Below are 21693 nucleotides of genomic sequence, written 5' to 3'. Positions count from 1 at the left end.
CCATCTCCACTGGATTGTCATTTAGAAGCTCACATGCAGTTCAGAAGATCAGAGATGTTCAAATACATGGTGTTCAGTGCTCCAGAGGCAAAAAAACCACTGGATGTACTGCTGGCTGGGAATGTGGAGGAAGGAGAGGAAATCCTAGGCAAAAGTCTTGGTAATTATTTTTTTTTCAACTGTATCTTCAAAACATACTTTTTCAAACTTGGAATTTCTCATCAAAGACTAAATAAATACAGGCGTGAACTTTCATAATCTATCAATGCTGTTGCAACACACATTTTAATAAGCCATTAATAGAGCCATAAATAATCAGCAATCAAAACTTTACTGAATACCTGGGAACATACTTTTCATGGACACTATTTGCAACTGAATAATCATTCACCCACAGAGAATTAAATTCCTGCTACATGACATTATTATTCATACTAATCATGGTTTCTTCTTAAAGATGAAACAAATAAAACCTCCAGCTTTTTGAAACCTTTTGCTAAGGCAAAATACAGCATAATTAGATATCCTAAGTTTTCACTCTGGTAGAATTTACGGACTTTTATGTGCTTTGCTGAGCTAGATCCATGTGAATAAACAGCACCTTTTTCTTTTTTTTTTACTCCACTAGTTTCTGCACAGGGCAACTCAAAGGACTGTTTTTCCTTTGACAAATGATGGAAAAAAATGCCAAGTATTTTTGCAGTACTCTGAAGTCTGCAGGTGGTTACCCCCTCTACCTATCTGTGTAGCAGCTTTGAATTTTTTTTCATAGAACAGCAACATCTGTTGATAGTCTAGAAACATTATTTCTGAGAACAGGAAACAATGAAGGAAATTATCTTCTGCTGGCAGCACATCAGAGGGAAGCAGATTCTGCTTTTCAGAGCAGACTGCAAGCCCTTTGCCCCACTCACCCAACTTTCTTAGGATTAAACTGTAATTGACTTGCTTTGTATGCTTTGCATAAATTCCATCATGGCTAGTGCTTTGTAAAGTAAGGTTAAAGATGGAAGTAGACAGTAAACCTTCCTTGATCCAAGCTGCTATTCTACATTGCTAAGTAAATTCCCCACCAGAACTGAATTTTGGATGCATAGGAGTCACACAGATGCAGAAGATTATAATCTATGGAAAAAGATGCAGATTATAGAAGACTATAATCTATGTCCGAACGCAGAAGACAATAATCTATGGAAACTAGAATACCTGCACTATTTTAAACACGGATCAAATCGTGCTCATTTTCTCACCTCTCATATTATTTCTCACACAAGTAATATGATCATTAATGTGAGGAAAATCTGTAGAATTTTCCTCCATATCTCTGGAGTTGATTTACAATATACCCAGTGGAGTTCATACCTATCTAATTACACTGGAAGCAAACCTAAAAGAAAATAATTTAATCTTCAGAGTCAAAAAAATTGGAAGTGCTAGATTTGCTATTACCCCAATGCACTTAAGATTTTGCCCTGTTGAGCACTGACACTGTACTCTCTCTGAGACAGGATCATGTAATTAAATGGCAGTGGCAATTAGCTTTCATATACTCAAATGTGTGGGCCACTCCCTTAATGTTTTCTCAGAGTGCAAGCTCCTAATTTAAAATAAAAGAGCAGTCTTCTTCCCTCCCCATCACATACGATTGCAGTAAGATATCCCTTACTGTGTCTTCAAGGAATTTTTACCTCTAAGCAGTATTACTGCAGCTCGAATGACCAAACCAATGACATTAATGAGGGATCTCAATGTAGGCTGTTACAGCTCAACAAGGAAGGCCAATGGACCACTGTTTTTGTCACAGGGCTAGGGGAAGCTGCACCAAACCTTGTTTTTGCCAGCAGTGAAGGCTTTCATCCTACACAGTAGTGCAGATGAAGAACATGGAGGGCCTGAGACAGCCTTCTCTCCACTCCTGTCCTGGGGCTGCAGAACAGCACGAGGAAACCATGTGGTGGATGTAGAGAGATACTGCTGGGAAAGGAACTGGAGATCTCTCTTTTTCCTTCCCATCAACAAGCGAATTGCTCTTTGGCATCCAAACACAATGTATGTGCTGCCTAATGGTTTAGACTTCTCTGTTGGTGGCACAATACCAGCCCTTTTCCCTCAGGAAAACAAGTCATAGCAGGGAAAAAAAAAAGGGATTTTAAAGAATCTGCAATTTGGCTAAACCTGAAAGGAATTTCAGTGGAAAAAAAAAAAGTAAGAGGAGCTGTGTAACCAGGGGGCTTTGATCCTGCCAAGGTGAAAGGCACAATCTTAAAAGGCTCTTAAAAAAAAGGTTACCATTCTTCTTCTTACTGGAAAATACTTGGCAACCAAATTAAAACATCTTACCAGCTCTTTTGTAATGTCAATATATTCAGGATGTATGCATAGTACTTACCTGTCTGAAAACAGAGGACTATCAGACTGCAGATTCATGGGGACAAGCATTCTGAAGCCCTCTCCTGTCTCTGCAGTCAAGCCCAGAAAACACAAGCAAGACAGTTTTGCTGACAACCCCTTGGATGCATTCAATATATTCATCACTGGGTTATCTTGTGTGTTATCCAATATCTGAGGAATAGTCTTTATAGTAGAGATAGTATTTCAATTATGTTCACGTTAAAGATTGTATTTCCTTTGAAGACCAGCAAACCTGGATCAAAAATCTTGATAAACAGTTTTAAACTGTGAACCTCTAAGTGTTTTCCAGCACTTTTGGAACAGGAACGGTTCATGGCACCACACAGACACCTGCTGACAAGAGGCAACAGAGTTTCTACCTGACCATAAAAACAGTTCATAGGACCCTTCTTTGAAGACCCTGCTCTAGAAAAACCTTCTGAGTAACACAGGCTAAATAATTTCACCCCAAGACATCTGCATCAAGTTCATAACTTCTGGATAAACTTCATAAGATAATGTAAAAAGAAGCTTGGGATTTAACTCCTTCAGTGACGGCAAACCATCCATACCCTTAACAAAGCTGTTCCTGTAATTCATTATTGTCAAAACTGTGTCTGCTTCATGGTTTGAATCTGTTTAGCATTTACTTCAACCCACTGCACTTACTTGTCCTTTTGTGTGAGAGACTGAAAGCCCTGCTATCAGATAACCTTTGATTATGTACATACTTTAGAGAGGCCAAGATCAATTCACCTCTCAACCTTTCTTTGATAAACAAAATAAATCCAACTTCTGAGTACTGCTGCTAAAAGGTGCCACTCCAAATTTCAGATTTTTCTTCTCTGAACTCTTTCCAAGTTGATAATGTCTTTTGTAAGGTGGAAAGATACAGCAGAGCTGGAGTCAGTAATCTAGCAATGGTCCCACAGGCTATACCTGTATTGCCAAATAAAAGCCAGGAACCAATCTCTAGTCCTGAGAACACATGGTCCCATCCATACCGCTCACACCCACACAGCTTAGTGTTATCCCTCTAGTTTGGTTTTGTGGGGATGATCTGAAACTCAGCTGAAATGGCAGCTAACCATTAGACAAAGGTCTCAAGCTTGAGTTTATTCCATAGCAGCAGAGTAGACATGACCACTAATACCTTACAAAATACCTGTCATTATAGGTAAGTCAGCTTTGTCTTGCCAGTAGACACTTCTGCCCACTAGTTCATCGGTTATGTTAGCTCAATTAGCTACAGTATCTCCCTGGAAGATTATTTTACTTTCAGATTTTTTACCACCTTGAAGTTTCATGCCTCTTTACACTTGTGGCTATCCAAAACACTCTATCCTAGAGCTAGGATGTCCTTTTTGCCTGGTGTGCTCCTTGTGTGTCAGCTGAAAATACTAGCATGGAAAAAAGGCATCCCAAAACCCCCTCCTTTGGTCCAGGAAGATTATTCTGGCAAAAACACAATTACCTACAACAGCACCAGCATAACTGCAGTTATCGTGGGGGAGATCTTCACCTGAAAGCAGGTGATTTTGATTAAATGTGTGCCAGGCTAGACAGCAAAGCAGAGCTTCCAGGCTCTGATGTGGCTGGAAGCACCAGATAGCTGTAGATACCTGTAAGTCATTTCAGGGCTCTCAATTAAGCTGGAGACCTGTTCAGCATGAGGAACTCTTCTAGATTGTGATCTTCAAAGAAGAGTATTTGTCCTTTGATTTAAAGTATACTCAGTTGCATTTGGGTGCATGAATATAACTGTTAGGCAAATGTGGTCATCTTGAAATACAAAAGAAGAATCATAACAGAATGGCTTAAGCTGGTTGCAATGTCCTCCTTTAGTTCAACCCCTAAATTAAGTCCATAAAAAGAATTAATTACCCCTTGTAAATAATTGGTACTGTAGGAATGCAGTCTGTGCTTTCCATCTCAGTATCAGATGCAAGGTATTAATACTGTGGGGTAGTTGACCATTGGCTTCAAAATGCACTGCTTGCAAACTTAAGCACTGTGTATGTAAGAATTTAATCAATAAAGCATTTTACACCGCGGTGGACCATGAGTATAAAAATCACTACTGAACTAGTGCTAATTTACAGTTATAAGTGTTTAGTGGTCACTCTGCTAAAAAAACCCCAGCAAAATCCTTTATGGTACATGATATGCCATGCTATTACATTAATGAGTCATACAGGATGGAAATGGCATTACAAGTAATTAGCTGTAATTTTGCCTCATGTAGCAGCATGGAGAAACTAAAATGCATTTAGTGTTCTTCTCCAGAGAAGCCAGCTAACTTAATTGCAATGAGAAATTACTTATTCTGAGTTGTGTTTTCTCATGATGGACAAACAACTCTGCCTTTGCACAGCACCCTCCTTTTCTTATATACATAGCCCTCGAATGTCTAGTTTTGATAACTTCAGTCATCAATGTAAAGCTGGCACAAAGACATAAAGTCAGAAAGAGTGCAAAATGGGAGCCCAGGATTTGAGCCTGACTCTTTCTGTTCCGATTCCTGCACATCTGAAGTGTTGAAAACAGTTTGTAAGAATCTGCTATTGAATTTAACGTGTTGTCTCTGCTTTTAGGCAGGATGGGATTTGAACCTTTGCTTGAAGTGAGTGATGCCATGCCTAAGGCACCAAAAAGCCTCTTCTCTATATAAATGCAGTCATATTAAATGCTTCAGCTAGACAAGATCACTTCTCATGTGTACATACAATATACGATCTCAAAGCCACTGCAACACATTTTTATCCCAGAGGTGCTATAGTTGGGATCTAGTTTCCTTCAGAATAACTACTGTTAACAGAATTATCCTACATCATGGAAAACCTACAAATGGTCTCTTATTCCTTTGCCATTTCACTACCATGATCCAAGGCAGTCTGTAGCAAGAATAAAAAAAGTCCCTAGACCTCCACAAACAAAGCAATAATTTGTGTTTGTACTTTCTAGTGAAGATGGGCAAACCCCAACTGATCATGGGCAGGATAACCTTATGGATAAATGGATTTTATCCCTTCTCTGGACCAGTTTTCTCAACATGTCTCATTCCATCACTTTCTCAGTTTCTTATTTGTGGTGACTTACAAAAATCCTTGAATGGATTAGGGTCTATCTGTATAAAAACAGAGGTATGAAACTGCAAAACAGCAGAGCAAGATGCTTCTTTCCTCAGACTCTTATAACATGATTTCCCTTAGCACAGTCCATTTCAGGTTTCAGTTGCTAATACCATACTTTATCATAGCGTTTTCTCAAATTGGTAGTAATAGAGTAATGAAGTAAGCCATGTTGTTGGCTGCCTGTAAAAGCTAACATGAGCTACATCTGATTATTCTGCCAATTTTTCACGTCACCATTCACAATCAGAAGTTGTAAGCAGCTGATAATTTTTCAAAGGGTATCTATCCAAACATTCATTCAAAGATGTGTCCATTCAACCCATCCAGATAAAAACCATGGAGGCTGCTTTTAGGAGGCCCCTGAAATAATGACTATTTCAGAGGAACATCTTGGAAGCATTCTAAGACACTTCAGCTACATAGCCCATGGTTGAACTTTTCACTGGACCTTACAGCTCTCCATGGCAGAGGAACTCAGCTCCAAGCACAAGGGGACAAGGCTGCGTGTATATGCAGCGGTTCTGACCTGTGGATTTATGCTGTCCCTTCATTGCACCACATAAAATCAGACTCTCTTAAAAATCATTTCCTTTTAAAGAAAGTTCATGCCTGACCATAAACTGCATTAAAACAGAACTTCAGCTAAAAGGATGTAGCAGTAATTAATGATAAGGTACATGAGGGTCATTATCAAAGACTTAGGCTTTATTCAGCCAAGTTCATGCTTAAAAGAAAGCAAAAAATGGTAATGAAATGGCAGTTAATAGAGCATACAAACCTTCTTATTATTTTCTGTTGGTGACAGAAATTTAGAAGGGGAATCTAGTGCATCCTTAAAAATTCTTTTACTGTATTTTGTTAGATTTTGTGCAGCATCAATGTAAAATCCTGCATCTGAGCTGGAATAACCCAAGGCAACAGTTCATGCTGACTAGGTAGCAGCTTGGCAAAGAAAAAAATTTGTATGTTGAACATATGTTAGCAGGGTGCTTTTGCAAAAGTGATGGCCGAGTGGGTTGCATTAGCAAAACATCACCAGTAGGATGGAGGAAGTGATTATTCCTTCTTGCTGAATGCTCATGAATCTCAGTATGGTGTTCAATTTTAACCCCTCTACAATATAAGAAAGACCTAGACAAATTACAGCAAGACCAGTGGAGGGCCACTAAATGATCAGAAGACAGAAGGACAGGATGTGCCAGGATAGGTAGAAGGAACTGGGTTTGTTCAATGAGAAGAAAGGGAGGCTTAGGGGTATATTTACTGGTGTATTGATCTACCTGAAGAATTGTATTAGGGAAGACAAAGCCAAAGACCTGCATAGAGAAAGGATAATGGCAACAGTCCCAAATTGCAATTTCACTGCTGTATCTTCTGGTGTTCTCACTGGCATTGTCCCAAGCTCTTCAGCTCTGCTTTTTCTTTTCAGTGAATCCCCTCTAATAAAACTGTCCAGACGTGGTCTATGAATTCCACTCAACAAGATCAAAGGGCAGTTCCTACAGTTGAGCAGAGAGGACATCCCCTGCCTGAGCCCTTGGTTTCTCCTAGAGCATGTCAGTCTCTTTTTATCCCATACTTCAGGAAAATGCAACTGGCCATGTGTCAGTACTGATGTTCTGTGATTCTCAGCTAAGCACGTGAAATGATGACGATAACAAAGCATTTGTCTCCACAGCTTAAAATATCTGCCCATGCTTTTGCTACCTGTCATCTTCCTAAACTTCTCAGGAAGCTCTTGCAGGCAATTTCCTCACTTCATAACTGGATTTCTGGCTGCTGGCTATTTTAGGTTCTGCCTGAGGGATACCTGCAAAGCTGAGGATCATGTGGCAATGGTCAAAACTTGCAGTCATGGATAGGAGGGTAGTAGGTACTGCAGAGAATCTGTATGTGAGGTGGGACAGGGGGTCTCCTTCTGTGTTGAGAGGAGGCTGTTGAGGCATCTCCATTAGCTGTTGCACAACTGGGCTGTTCTCATCTGCCAAATAACAAAATGTCTCAACCAAACACTAATGGGGATAATGGATTCTTATGATCACCATATTTTTCTGAAATAATATCACTATACATTAGTTCCAGCTTTGATTTGTTTCATTTGATTCTGGCTCCTTTTTTTTTTTTTAAGGTGAAAAGTGCAGCTGAAGGGACCAATGGGGAAATTAACTTTACACAGTAAATTGCATCTGCATTATTTTTTGAATAAGCTACTGCTATTTTAAATCAAGCTACCTTTCCTTCAGTGTTCTTAATTTTATAAGTGCTGTGCTCCAGAGCTTTCTATTAAGCAAAGTGTTTTAAAATGAGTCTTAAATAATTTAAATATCTATTTTCTGAAATAAATCCCTTTCCTGGAACATTTTTTGTCAATTTTATGCCTTCTTAGGAAGAAAATAAAACAGAGACAGTATTTTATTATTCTATCCACAGTTTTACAAGAGCAGGAGAAAATGTGTAGCAGTAATAGTCTCCATTCCACAGCAGGCGCACACTAAAAAAAAAATCTATAATAATGTGATTTGTCCTCTTCACATCCCTCCCAATTTGAATGAAGTTAAAAACAAAATGAAAAACAGGAGACATTTCTTGTTCCAAATTTATCTGAAGGCTGTTGTATTTGTCATCGCTCCCAAGGCTTCCTGGCTTCAGCTTGTACTCCTTCCTCCAGGAGAAAAGGGACCTGGAGCCTTGGTATCAGCACCCTGATACTGAGACAGAAAAGTGAATGCTGTCCAACCCCTCCTCATGAATACTTCATGGTTTTGCTGTAGACTTGGGCACCTGCTCTGACATGCCAGGAGTTTGTCTGAAAATGCCTGGTACTGACCTGTGGGGAATGGACTGAACACGGTGTTACTGCGTTCCCTGAAGGAAACTGGCTATGTGATGCAAAGGGGAGGTAACACAGTGGCAACGACAGCAGAGTCTGCATAACACACCTTCTTTTGATAAGGCGCCAGCGCTCCTGTAAATCAAATTGGGAGAATACTTACACTGCCACCCCTACAGGTTTCCCCAGGTGTGTTAGAGAAATTAGGTGACATACACCTTTATTTCACCTGACTTAACCAGATACGGAACTGCATCTGAGATTGTAAGATGCTTTTTCCTTGTGTGAGTGCAGTGACTCTGTGCCTTGGTGCTCCCCTACACCAACACGCTGGTCCACTTTCTCCCTGGAGAGCACCGAAATGAACTGAATCGCTTTTAGTCAGTAATGACACATCAAGGGCACACCACGACAGCAAGCAATGCCACACAGCTATTTATGCTACAATAAAGAGGAGACGGATATAAACTATAGGTATTATGTATGAGACACTGTTTCTTCAGATACAAGGCTACAATAATATTCCAATATTATGTTGTTGTTTGATTCAGATAGGAAACAGTGTCATTTCTAAAGTAGCTAAGTAATGTACGTGAAAGGATCTTAAAGCCAAGAGTACAAACTGACAAAGGAAACACCTAGAAGGATGACAGGGACGATACCAGTCTCTGTATTTGAGACTGAGCACTCACACTATCCTCTGACACAGTAACTGGCCTCAAAGAAGGAGATGCTGTGTCTGACCTCAGCAGTGGGGGGCTGTGGCTGCACAGCTGCACTGCAGTTATAAGGTTTAAGAGTACATAAGGGCTGCCTGAACATTTCCGCAGTCTGGTTCCTGGGAAATTAGATCCAATATTGGAATAAATGGCAATGGTTTTCTGGGGCACAACCACTTAGTTTTCAGAAGCAGGAAACCTAAACAGGAATCTGCTCCCCTCCTCTTCTAAGTAGTTCCCATGGAAAGGCTCCATTGACTTAGGCTAATCAGAGACTAAGTTATACCGGGTGCCACCCAGAGTAACAGCAGGGCGAATCTGAGTAAAAGCAGGCCACTTCAGCATCTGGCAGAGTCTGTTTAGCACAAAACGTGATTACAATCCAGAGAGTTTATTCATGCTCAAATTACACAACTCAGTTGTTTATACCAATAGATGTCTCCTTCCTTCTGGAATGCACGTGAGGTTCTGAAGCCCACATTTGCTTTAAAGTCCTATTCAATAACAGTAAAAGAGAAATCAGTTTACAGCTTTACAAGTGGTCTAAAGCCTAATTATTATGATGCATTTTCTAACAGAAAATTAGGCAGAGTGTTCAAATGATGCCAGTGGTGTTATGCTGCCCCTCAATGAGCATAAGCAGAAAGATGAACAGGCCCATGATATTTCATAGCAGTGAAGGGGTCAGGTATCCTCATACTTGCCGTATTATGCAGCACACTACATCCGAGTTCTAGTGTCTATTAAAACATATAACTAATTATTTCCTGATGCTTTTCGAAATCAAAGCTCAGTGAAAAGGTTGAGTTTAGATTGATTTTTAGGCATTCTATCACAAAAGATAGAACAGCAAACAACACATATGTAACATGTAAACTGGCAAATTCAAATGACCCAACCCCATAACCTAGTCTATCTTGTTCTCCTATTGATCCTTTTTGTCTAGGATTTTAATTTGAACTCCGTGAGCCAAAATAAGAAAACTTTTTCTCTAAGTTTGTCCAGCGCTTACACAAGAAGGTCATGAGAAAGACTCCTAGGCACGCACAGACAGTAATGAACTACGAGTAACTCTACTGCTACTGCAGTACTGTGAATGACTATAAATATCCTTTTGAAGCAGAGATGGGAATAGGTTTGGGGGAAGAAGGGGGACTGGGTTTGGAAGACACACTGGAAATACTAGTCACTCTGGTTAAATGATCCATCCCTGCTTTGATGGCCAGCAGATGGTGAATTTTGGGTACTTTGTGACTCAGTAGGTTCCCCCTTCTCACTACTTCTAACCAAATCCTGCAACTTCCTCTGGTGTCTTTTCTTCAACAAAATATTCCCTTTGTGCTGTTGCAAACCACCTCCCCCTGAAGATCCACAGGGCCTTCTGGTGCATCCAGATCCTGACTGTGCTCACAGAGCCTTTACGCAAAAGGAAATCAATGCTGCTGGTGGCTGCAGTGTCTTCCCTTTCCTGAGCAGGTATGTACTTTAGCACACCTGCCATTACATCACTTTACATCTGTAATACCTCTGTATTTGGAACTCCCTGAGAAATGAATAAGCAGTTAGCACCATCTCTGGGTGTTGGCATGATGGGCTTTCCTGTCCATTTTTTGCTGAAAGACATTTCTTCAACAAGGAGAAATAATATGCTGCTAGAGATAAACCAAAAGATAATGCTTTCCTGCTAGAAATTACTTAAGTAATAAAAAATGAAAGATGACAGAAAATCACTGTACTTACTATGTGTCGTGCTGCAAACACTCCATCAACAATTGCACAACAGAACGCTGCTACCACGCCAAAGCTGATAAACACGATGGAGGCTACTAACTGAGAAGAGAAAAACAGATTGAGTAATGTTTTCAATATAATTGTTCAAATAAAACAACTGCACTAATTTTCATAGTATTCTTAAATTACATTTCTCCCTGCTGTATTTCATTTCGGATCAGTGTGACAGGATGCCAGTCACACAGCAGAGAAAAGGCAGAAATTCTTGATGCTGGGTTGACATAACAGCAGGTCTACTAGAAAAGCTTAAATCTTTCCAGAGAAAATTAGGTCAGCTGCAAGAGTTATTGAATTCAGTGGTGATTTCTTCTTAATCAACTTACTTAATGAAACAGCTCCATAGGGAGCATGGCAAAAAGCCATGTTCCTGTTGGCTCACATGAATTTCTAGAGCTTTACTACAGTGGTAGTATTTCACATGTACAGATAAAGACATTGTAGTAAGATAATACCTAGCCCATGAACTCTCAGAAAGCTTTTACCATCCCAAATAGTTTATGATAACTTAAGCCACAGCAAAATCAGAGACTCATAGAACTGGTGTCTCTGGAAGGGCTGGGGTGTGTTGCCTTGGCCCCTGCTCTTTCTGGGGCTCCCCCCCTGCCCTTCAGTCTCAGAGTGGGCACGGCAGAGCACAGCAGAGCTCAGCACATGTCCCAGCTACAGTGCAGGTAGGACACTGTCTTTGTCAGCCTCTCTGCCATAGCTTCAGGCCACATTTTACTGCCCAAGCTGCTTCGTTCATTAAGCATTATTAATTCTTTATCAACGGGACTGCGGATGAGGTAATGCTAGAGCACCACTCTAGCACAAGTGGTGGTGGTATGGAGGGTTCAGGGGAAAAGGCTGTTAAGGTTGGGCACGCTGAGCCTCTTGCTAGCTGTGCTTGCTTTATCTCCAAAGATGACTACAGGTGCAGCACTAGCAGCAACTGCAGGGCTAGCACAACCCCAGATATGGCAAGCGTACTGCCCAGTTCACTCTGAAGGGAGCAATAGGATGCAGAAAGGCTGAGCACTAGTCTGTGTCTCCACAATAGACCAGTCAGTGTGATGTTGGCACACACTCTTGAGATGGCACTGGCTTGTTTTGGGGGCACATCTGAAGGATGCAGCGCTGTGAGCGAGGTGAGATTAAGGGAGTCCTGAAGGAGGAACCCTGTGCTCTCCTTGGGCTCATTAGCCCCAGTGCCACCAGATGAAGAAGAGATGCTGTCACTCCTTCCTCTCTCAGATTAGAGGGTTTTGTGACTTTGAGGACTCCGCACCTTGAGTTTGGATGAGTGAGTACCTGCAATATATAAGATGAACCTAAGGTGCACTCTCTGACTATGTTTTTAATGTAATTTAATGTATATTTCTCACGTGTCTGGCATTTCTGATGCAAAGTCACTAGGGGAACCCTTGCAAACATCCTATATGATAGGCTAATTTTAATTTACAATAGTATTAAGTTATAGTTAATAACTGCAACAGATTAAAAAATCCCTTTGAAGACTGACAGAACAGTATCCCTAATTGATAGAGTACATAGACCAAGGTTTCAGTTAAGAATTTGGAACCTCCTAATTATTTTCCAGTCATTAATTGCTCCTTCACAATATGTATTTCATAATGCTAGGCTGGATGGGGCTTTGAGCAACCTGGTCTGGTGGAAGGTGTCCCTGCCCAGATGATCTTTAAGATCCCTTCCAACCCAAACCATTCTATGACTTTATGAAATGGTCCAATATTGATTACCAAAATTACCTCCATACAGTTCATATACCCCTTTTGACTACACAAAACCCATATTTGCATTACCTAGATATTGTTTTCACATGTGTAAGATTTGTAATGCATTATAAAATCACTTGAAAAATGGACTCTTTAGCTTGTGTTAGGCTACAAGCAGCACAATGTCAATAGTGTCAACAGGGGACACAGCATTGGTGACTTCCTCAAAAAAATGCATATTAAGCAGGTAAGAAATTACAGGCTTACAAACCCATAGCATTGGACACAAAAGTCAAAACAACATCAGACATCTGGAAACAAGAGCTTTCAGGGAATCAGCAAAAAGTACAACTTAAAAATAGAAGAATCACAGCTTTCAAATGCTTTCTGATACACTCTTTTAATCTCTCATTAGGTCATGGCTCTTAGCTCATGTAATCAGAGGTGAGCTAGCACTGCCACAGGGATTGCTGTTTAATCTGAATTCTCAACGTGGGGAGCAAAGGGGCCCACAAAAGTGGCTGAGGCTGATGGTACTGCCTGATCTTGGGAACCTGCAGCATCCCCCCTGCAGCCAGATCCATCCTGCCATAAAGAGGCAGAAGCCCTAAGAAAGCATTGTTGGCTGCATCACTCTTCAACCTTCGCTATCTCTTGGCTCTCCAGCATGGCATGTCATATCTCATGAATTTGGTTGTCTAAAGATCTTGGCATGCAACTCATCACATCAGGAAGGCTGTGGGCTCCTTGGAGAGAGCCATTATCATCACAGACCAGTGGGCTGTACTGCCCTGTGGCAGCTGTATTTGCTACAGCTCCTGATCTCTTCATTTGAAAAAGCAGCAGCGTTTAAAAGTTCAAATGAAGTCATTATTGTCTGATGCCTTTATCTTGTTTTTTCAAGTCATAGCAGTCAATCAAATAATTAGTGGGCTTAGCTGGGTGTTTCCAAATTGCCTGTGGTCAGGATGAATTTACTGGAAGCTGACCTCAAAATGGCTTTTCATTTCACACATGAGCAACTTATTGATGATCTACAATCCCCAAACCAACGTTTTCCACTCATGGAAATAGCTTAAATCACCTGATGATTAAATGCTGGTCTTTAAGCTTCACCATATAGTTATACGAGACCATATATAAAGTGCACCCTAAATTGTAGTATAGACAGGAGCTATGGAGTTGACTTTGCACTCCTCAGTCATGTTGGCGAACATCTACCCATCCAAGGAGTTGCATGCAAGTCAAAGGTTGACTGCCAGAGTCTGCTGTTCTTATCCATGCCTACCAGCAACTACTTCAGTGAGTGGCCTCTTTGAAATGCAGAGGGCCATTTCTTGACTGATGTAGTACTTATTACAGTGCTGAAGTGTCAGAATGTGGCACTCAGGGGTGCTTATGACCTAAATTGACTTCCATCTGTATTAGAATGATAAAAGAAGTAATAATACAAGAACAACACAAAGAAATCCTTAAAATAAAATTACAGATTTATATTCTCTCTCAAATTTCCCATTGCTTATTGAGAATGTGAGAAACACAAAAACAAAGCATAAAATTAATTACTTCTAAAATTTGCAACCAAGACAGCCAAATTAAGAGCTGCTGCAAATTCAAAAAGCTGATTTTCCTGAGTGGTAGGTGATTGCTGGAGTTGTGAGTTCACGACCCTGGCACTGTCAAGAAAGAAAAGCAGTGCAGTTCATTTAAACACAGGGAATTTTTGTTGATAGGTAACAGAAATAGCACTTTAAAAAAAATAAATACCGATCCATCACATCGTCTCGTCTCCATTTTTAATAGCAGTATGTTTTGTCCAGGAAACTACTAATTCTTTATAACAACATATTTTAACAGTTTTTCAAGAAACAGTTTTGCTTTTGCTGTTCCATTGCTGGGCAGCCAGGCTTCTCTACAGCTGTTATTATCAGAACATGTTTACTCCTGGTTCTGGTACAGATTACAAGAATTTGGTTATTTACAAGGCAAGCATGAAGCCAGTTATTATACAGTGGAAACTTTACTGTGTGGGCCTAACAATCAAAACCAAAAGCCAGTTGTTTAAAAGAGGTGTTTTAGCAAAAAGGAGAGCAAATTAGCACTTAGAGCAAGGGACTTTGACACATAGTATTAACTGAAGAGCTGCTATCTTCTGTCATGTCATAAAAATATGAAAACACTCAAAAATGCATAACTATGGAAAGGCTGGACTATTAAATTCTTGCATGCTGCCTTCTTTCAGAAGAGGCAGGCATTTTATGGTAGAATTCATGTGTCTTATAGAACCTCTTGTCCTTCAGCAGGCAAACAGCACCACTGGCTGCACTCTGTCACCTCCCTGTACAAGTGAGCCCAGTGAAGAAAGTGGTGCCAGGGGACACCCCGTGGCCACTGAAGCTGTCAGAAATGCACTTGGCATGGGTATTTGGCAACTAAGAGTCTCCCAGAACACTTCCCAGGCATGTTTTTGGAGTTTAGAGGACCCAGCAGAGAGTTTGATGCAGCCACCCTGGCTGCGGCCATGCTCTCACATAACCACCACACCTCAGCTCCCCAGGCAACTTTTGCAGCACTGTGTCCCCGCTGTGTGACACATGCAGAGGTGCAGCCAAGGTCTGCCAGCAGATACACAGAAAATTACCTCTGTATCAGACGTGTTACGTTATATCTAACAGACTCACTTTGCCCATGTTACATTCCTCAAAATATAGTTCAATTCTGTGGATCTTTTCACTGGTTTGATTTCCCTGTGTCTCTAAGCTCAGAACTTAAAATATGCTTAAAAACATCTGCTGCACTTTTTCAGTATGCTGAGGATGAAGATGTAAGAGCAGAAGTTTACAAAAACTGTATGAAAAATCCAAAACAGAGGACGGCTTTCCCTTCCTGGCACAATCTCAACCAGGAGCTGCATCTGTTGCCATGGCACCTCAGCAGGGCTGTAGATTAATAACCTACAAAACTAAGACAGTTAAAGTCATTGCATTGCATTTCAGACACTGCTATCAACTAAATGCTGCCTGTGTTGTCAGGTGGGATGGTATGAATGTACTTTTAATTGTGAGTTAATTTTCTCTAATTTGGAAGGTCCTCTCCCGTGTGGGCCCTTCCCCTCCCACAATGACCACTTTTTTCCGCTGTCCTTGGGACAGAAGTTTTGCTTCTGTGATGAAAATAAAGCTCAGACAAGGCTCCTACTACATCAGTTTTCACAACTGGGCTAATTAGGAGGTTCTTCAGTGCACCAGCTAATGTCTGTCACAATTTATGGCCTGCCAACCTATTTCCAAAGATTGGTTCTTCAGTGATAGCACTGCTGTAATAGAGGTTCTGCTGGAGGGTTGTCACACCACAGGAGATAGGATTATGTCATGTTCGCTATCCATTAATGCCAATTACAGTCATAGCACTAGTTACAATGACATAAATTCGTAGCGATGAAAGACTTTTATGACTGCCCAGCCTACCCCTGAAGAACTTTTTCCTAGATTGGCTTCCCAATGAAGGAGGGAAGAAGAATAAACACAAAATGTCTATCGGTTTTAAGAGCACCAGTTTTGGTACAGCTCAGGAAGACAAGGACTAGGGCTCGGATCCCATGCATAAACACGTAACTTGCTTCTGACTGCAATACAACTAATAATGTAGCCAATGCCAACAGTAGATACCTACATTACCAGGAGGACGTTCAGACAAGAGATGCTGTCAGGTGTTTACATTAAGTGTTGTGTTTAGGTCAAGTGACCAAATTAGAAACCTACAGCCTTTCCACAGTACCATCACTGTTGAATTCAGTAAGTTCAGTCATACTTTGTTGAATATTATCAGCAACAACACAGATCTTTGATTCAGATTTTCTTCTCTCTTGCATTGTGGATAGGACCTCAGGGTACAGAGCTGAGCCTATGTGACTGTTCACTGCTATTTGAAATGGTGTCTTGCTCTCCTGTCCTTAGTTTGGTTCTCTGTTGTCCAGACCTTTCTCCTGCTCTCTCTCCCAGAGAGATGAGTCCCCGCATAGCAGCTCCTGTGCTTGCCCAAATACACAGCAAGCCACTGCAATTCACTCACTAGGCAGAAAACTATTTGTTCCCCCCTGAAAAATGAGTTAAATTGGGTAACTGCAAGGAGAGACGAGCATTAGACCCAGTGCAAGTGTGAGAGTGGGACCATGTGCCCAAGATAGAAAGGAAGGAGGTAGAAGCGCTGGCAGCAACTATTAGGTCATCTCACCTATTTCATGTAATTTGCTCTCCTAGGGATTATCAAAGTAAAAGCTAGGTTTTAGCTGTAATGAATAAGTGATAAGGACTGGGGTTATTTTGCTGTTTGTGGTCAAGGAGACTTTTGTTTCACTGCCTGTGAAAAAGTCTGCTGTTTTCCAGTATCGTGTCAGGGATAATTAGGAAAAATAGCAACATGAAAAGGCCAGTTGGTATAACATAGGCAGGAGAGAGTTCCCTTGAGAAATACAAGCAACCTCACATGCATAAAAAGGCAGAATTAATTAGATAAACAAACACTGGGAAAGAATACAGAAACCACATGAGACTTAGCAATTATTATGCCAAGGAGAAAAAACAAGATCAAAATCCACTTTCAAAATAAAGGTGGCATTTCTATTCAGAAAATTTGTCTTTTTTTCTTGCCCCACATCCTGAAGGGCAGAATGCTGAAAGTCAGAAGTCACAATATCTTTTGTTATGCCTTAGATACTCACAGTTAATTTATATCATACATCGCCATAGTAAATGAATATTGCTTTCTCTTTTTCTCTTCCAGTGGTGTTGATGCTCAGCTTTCGCAGATAATTAATCAATTAGGCTACTTACAAGGGCAAGGGACCACAGAAGTGCTTATGGACAAGAAATGCACAACAGAGTGATTTAATGGTCCCAGCTCTCTCCTGGTCCAAGTGGGCTTATGCAGTAGAAGTTGAGTAAGACAAGGAAGGGAGCACAGGCATCTAAGTCTGCTTAATCCAGCTCCTCCAGGCACACACGGAGATCTTTAGGACAGGGATTGTTTCTTTCCTGGTCACGTAAACAGACTTCTTGGGTTATTGGGAGCTTTACTTGAGACATTTGCTGTGACAGTTATGGAGATGGGGGAAATGAGCATCTGATCCCATTGACACATGTCCAGGGTTGTGTGATGGGTGTGCTGGGTCCCATAACAGGAGATGGCTCACACAGCCATCTTTGATTGACATTTCTCTTTATGGGCCTGAAAGCCCATAGTTCAAAACTGCCCCTTAGTACCCTTGTTGTTAAGCTCCTCACAAGGCTCCCGAGCCATCCACCCATAGAGCATCTCTCCTGTCCTCCTTCCACCCACCCTGTCACCTAGCAGCGGCTGTGTCATTCTCACAGGTCTTGAGTACAGCAGCTTAGCTCTTTTTCAGCTCCAGTCATCCAGAAAAGTGTCACGGAAACATTTTGCCTTAACATTGTACTGTCCAACTAAAAACCTTGTATGTTAACCCTGATAGTTTGCTAGTCTAGATCTCTCAGTTGATTTCACCCTCTATAAACAATGTCTTGAGCATTAATCCTTAATTTATAACAATCCACTTCACACTACTCTTTTAGTGATTTATCTTGTCTTTTCTTCTAACCTGCTAAAACATTTGAAGATACAGTTTCTATGAAAGATGTTATATGAAATAAAGATGAATTTTCCTGTATTTTTTATCTTCAAGCAATGAAACAATGGCAGGAATTAAATCAGCAGCCATTACGAAACATGAAACAAAGTTGTTGAGAAGGATTACCTGATTAAAATACTCTTTCCTCTCTCATAATCTAATATCAGCTACAAAACCAGACATAAACCAGCCAGGAAATTATTTCAAATTGTTTTACAAGCAAATCTTTACTAGAATGACCGATCTACTGAATGAAATAACCTATATCAAGCAGTTTCTATGCACTTAAACTTCAAAACTGGAGTCACTGTTACAATGCAATCAGAGAATGAATTTGATACATGTGTAAATGAACACATATTAAATTCAAGATAATTCATTCGCTGATGAGCAAATGCTTGTCTTGACTTAGTTACAAATGTCACCACTGATGATGCACTATCAGGTCTCCTGGGAGTTTGGGAGAGTCTTAGTATTCCAGCTGCTGCAGCTCAGCAGATGTTACTGAAACAATGTTGGAAGAAAGACTGAACTGTCCTTAGTTCATATTTTCCAAGACAAGAAACTGAAGGCAACCTAAAAAAGTCTTTTTTTAAAATTTCCTGGGGCAGGGTTAGTTTTATTATCCATGATCTTTCAAGCCCCAACAGCATCTGAGGACCCCTGTTTCTATCCCAGTAACTATTACCACACAGTTACTGATTTCCTTCTAGCAGCATCACATTTCAGCTTCCCTCAGCTCATTCAAACAGCACTGCTACATCTTCTCCCTAGTCTGAGCTGATAAAACCACCCTATCCTCTGCAATTTCAGCAGATACAAAGCAGGTACAAAGCTCCACCCTTGTTTTAGCTGCTTTTAAAGAGATTTGTTTAAATAGCTGCTCTACTTTTCTTTCAGCTCATTAAATAGGTTACTGACTGTATGATGAAACCCTTTCCTCCTGTTTCACCTTCTTAGTGGCAGGTAGAGGAGCACTGAGGCTTCCCAGGGCAGTTCCAGATGCAGTGTTGTTTTACAGGCAACACCACTCTCCAGCCATCTGGAGATGGTTTTGTGAGACCTTGTCTTCCTGTTCCAAAGTCACTTTCAGAATCAGAGTTAGGACACTCAAATTATTACTTTGCTTAAGAGCTGTCTGTTGGCAATTTACTTTTTCATTCATTTCCATCTTTTTACATCTGTATGGCTTTTAGCCTTTTATTTCATAGGGGTGTGCTGACATAGTCTATGGCAAATCACATGAACTGATTTCAGATTACTTTTGAGACCAAAATTATTGGAGCATTTGGTATTATATCCTCATGACTTGATTCATTTGTACAGATATAAGTATAGACTGGGGAATACCATAAAATGGGAACAGCATGCCTTCACAAAGCAGATAAGTCTGGTTTTGGGAATCAGCAAGGCTCTGATCAGTAGCGGTGTGAGGCCTCAGCATGTATTTCTGAAAGGGGAATGTTGTGGTGCTCCATCCAAAGGGAAGCGGTAGCTTTTATCCAGGCTGCTGGATGGTGTCAGTTGTGGTGTTTTGTATGTGCTGAAGCTGCTAAGAAAACTGTAGTAAGGGGTAGATTTCATCAATCATAACTCCAGCTAACTAAAATGTAAGCATTTGTCTCAGGTGGTTATTTGTGCTCCTCTATAGTCAATGGAGAGCCAAGCACTTCCAGATACCTTTTACACCTATTACGGGAAGGGGTGAATGATCTTCTGATGGTATCTGTCTTTTTTTTCTGCTGGCTATAGAAGGAGCCTAAATATCTGTATTGCCAAAACCAACATCTTGCCAACACTTCTTTCATTCCCCTGATGTTGGCTGCTCTGATATTTGCTTTCTGTTCACTTCACTACTTTCCTTCAGTCACTTGTCTGGGACTTGCAAGGGAGGAAGGGGAGTAATGTGGAAGGAGAGAAGGATGCCCAGGATTTGATGGAGTGATGCTATACAGAAAAGAAAACAAAATCAGGTGGATTTCACAGCTGGAGAAATGCCAATAATGGTTTTGGAACCCAGTCTAAGCAAGTCTTAGTGCAGCAGGCACTTCAAACTGGTAAGAATTCCCCTTTGCAAACATCAACAAAACCATGTGTCTAAAAATGGTTAAATAAAGTTAGAGATTTAAGGATATCAAATATAGTCAAGAAGCAAAAACTAAATACAGCATTCAATGAAAAGGGGACAAAAATGAAACAAATTTAGATTCACTCATCAGCAATGCTAACATTACAGGAATCCATCACATACTTCCTTTCATGGATGCTTTTATTGATTAAAATGGAACAAGCTCATTTCATCACTTAAATAGAGGCTGCTGTTCAGAGCAGTATGAGAACAATAAACCAGAAATAAATAGCATACTGTGTGTCATAAAAGTTTATGTTTCCTGTAAAAAAATGGTGGAATTGACAGAAATCAAGACTACTACAGCTAAAACTGTTTTAGCAGCAGGAACTTCTTTTACACCTAAGTCTGTTAGCATCTTTACAAAACCTCTTTCACATTATATTGACTGCACTGGTTTCTCAAGACACACTCAGTCTTTATCAGAAATGTATTACAATTAAATTACAGGCTTGCATGTAGTGAAGTTCTACCTGTAGAGTCTGGAAGATTGTATCTGGCCAACAGGGATACTCATCTATTTAATTTAATACAATACTATCAATACTCATCTATTTAATTTGATTTCATTCTTCAAAAAGAGGATAAGAATCTACCTGCCCTTTTCATAGGGCACACCCAACCTTACCTCGTCCACCATGCACACATGAGCACTTATCCTGAATTTCTTACTGAGACTTTTTATCCCTTGCTCCTGCTTGCTAGGGAGAGTAATTGATTTCTTCATTGTTCCACAAACACATTTAATGGGTCATAAAGTTTACTTTTGTTTTCAGTTGTGTGACAGTAATGCTTTCATTACATAAACAGCACAAGAAAACAAACTGGCAGTTAAAAAATGTCCTATTATGCACTTAATTCTGTGAGCTGTTTCCATGCACAGACCTTAAAGGAACCACATCCCAAAAGACTTTCACTCAGTAAGATTGAGGACTGAAATTCAATTAGTGACTTGAGTCGCTGACTCAAAAGAACAGTGCCAACCTTTAAACACTGGAATACTAAAACATATATATATATGTACATATCTTCATTCTGTCTCTATAAATTTTAAGCTTCCAGAAGCTTCCAGAAGCCATTCTGGTTGCCAAGAAAGCTCTCCAAGTAGAAGCTGAAGCCTCTTTTTTTCCAAATCTTTCCCTTTGTAATAAATTTTCCATTTCTTTCTACCAATGGCAACAGTGAAAACATGGGAGTTTCTTATCTGAGACTCAGTTAATGCTGTGTTAGTTCACAAGCTGGGGAACCTGGGGTGCATAAGACCTGGGACTGGTACAACCAACAGACCAAGATAGGGTCGTATGAGAGGCAAAGAACTGGGGTGCTAGGCTGCAATTG

General features: G+C 40.5%; 1 protein-coding gene across 1 annotated transcript in view; it reads right to left on the bottom strand.

The window, feature by feature from the left end:
• The window catches only part of LOC104534518 (transmembrane protein 255B-like), a gene marked incomplete at its 3' end in the record, with an annotated part of 40482 nt that extends 19400 nt beyond the window's left edge, over positions 1 to 21082 (bottom strand). The window contains exons 1-2 of the mRNA XM_010187292.1: positions 20984 to 21082; positions 10815 to 10904 (exon numbers count right to left, since the gene is read on the bottom strand). Coding sequence (XP_010185594.1) covers positions 10815 to 10904; positions 20984 to 21082 — 189 coding nt within the window. The remainder of the gene's footprint in view (positions 1 to 10814; positions 10905 to 20983) is intronic.
• Positions 21083 to 21693: the final 611 nt, after the last annotated feature.

The sequence above is a fragment of the Mesitornis unicolor genome, unplaced genomic scaffold (genome assembly GCF_000695765.1).
Source record: "Mesitornis unicolor isolate BGI_N332 unplaced genomic scaffold, ASM69576v1 scaffold9516, whole genome shotgun sequence".
NCBI lineage: Eukaryota > Metazoa > Chordata > Aves > Mesitornithiformes > Mesitornithidae > Mesitornis > Mesitornis unicolor.
The sequence above is the reverse complement of the archived record's forward strand: the minus strand, read 5'-3'. Positions and strand labels throughout refer to the sequence as shown.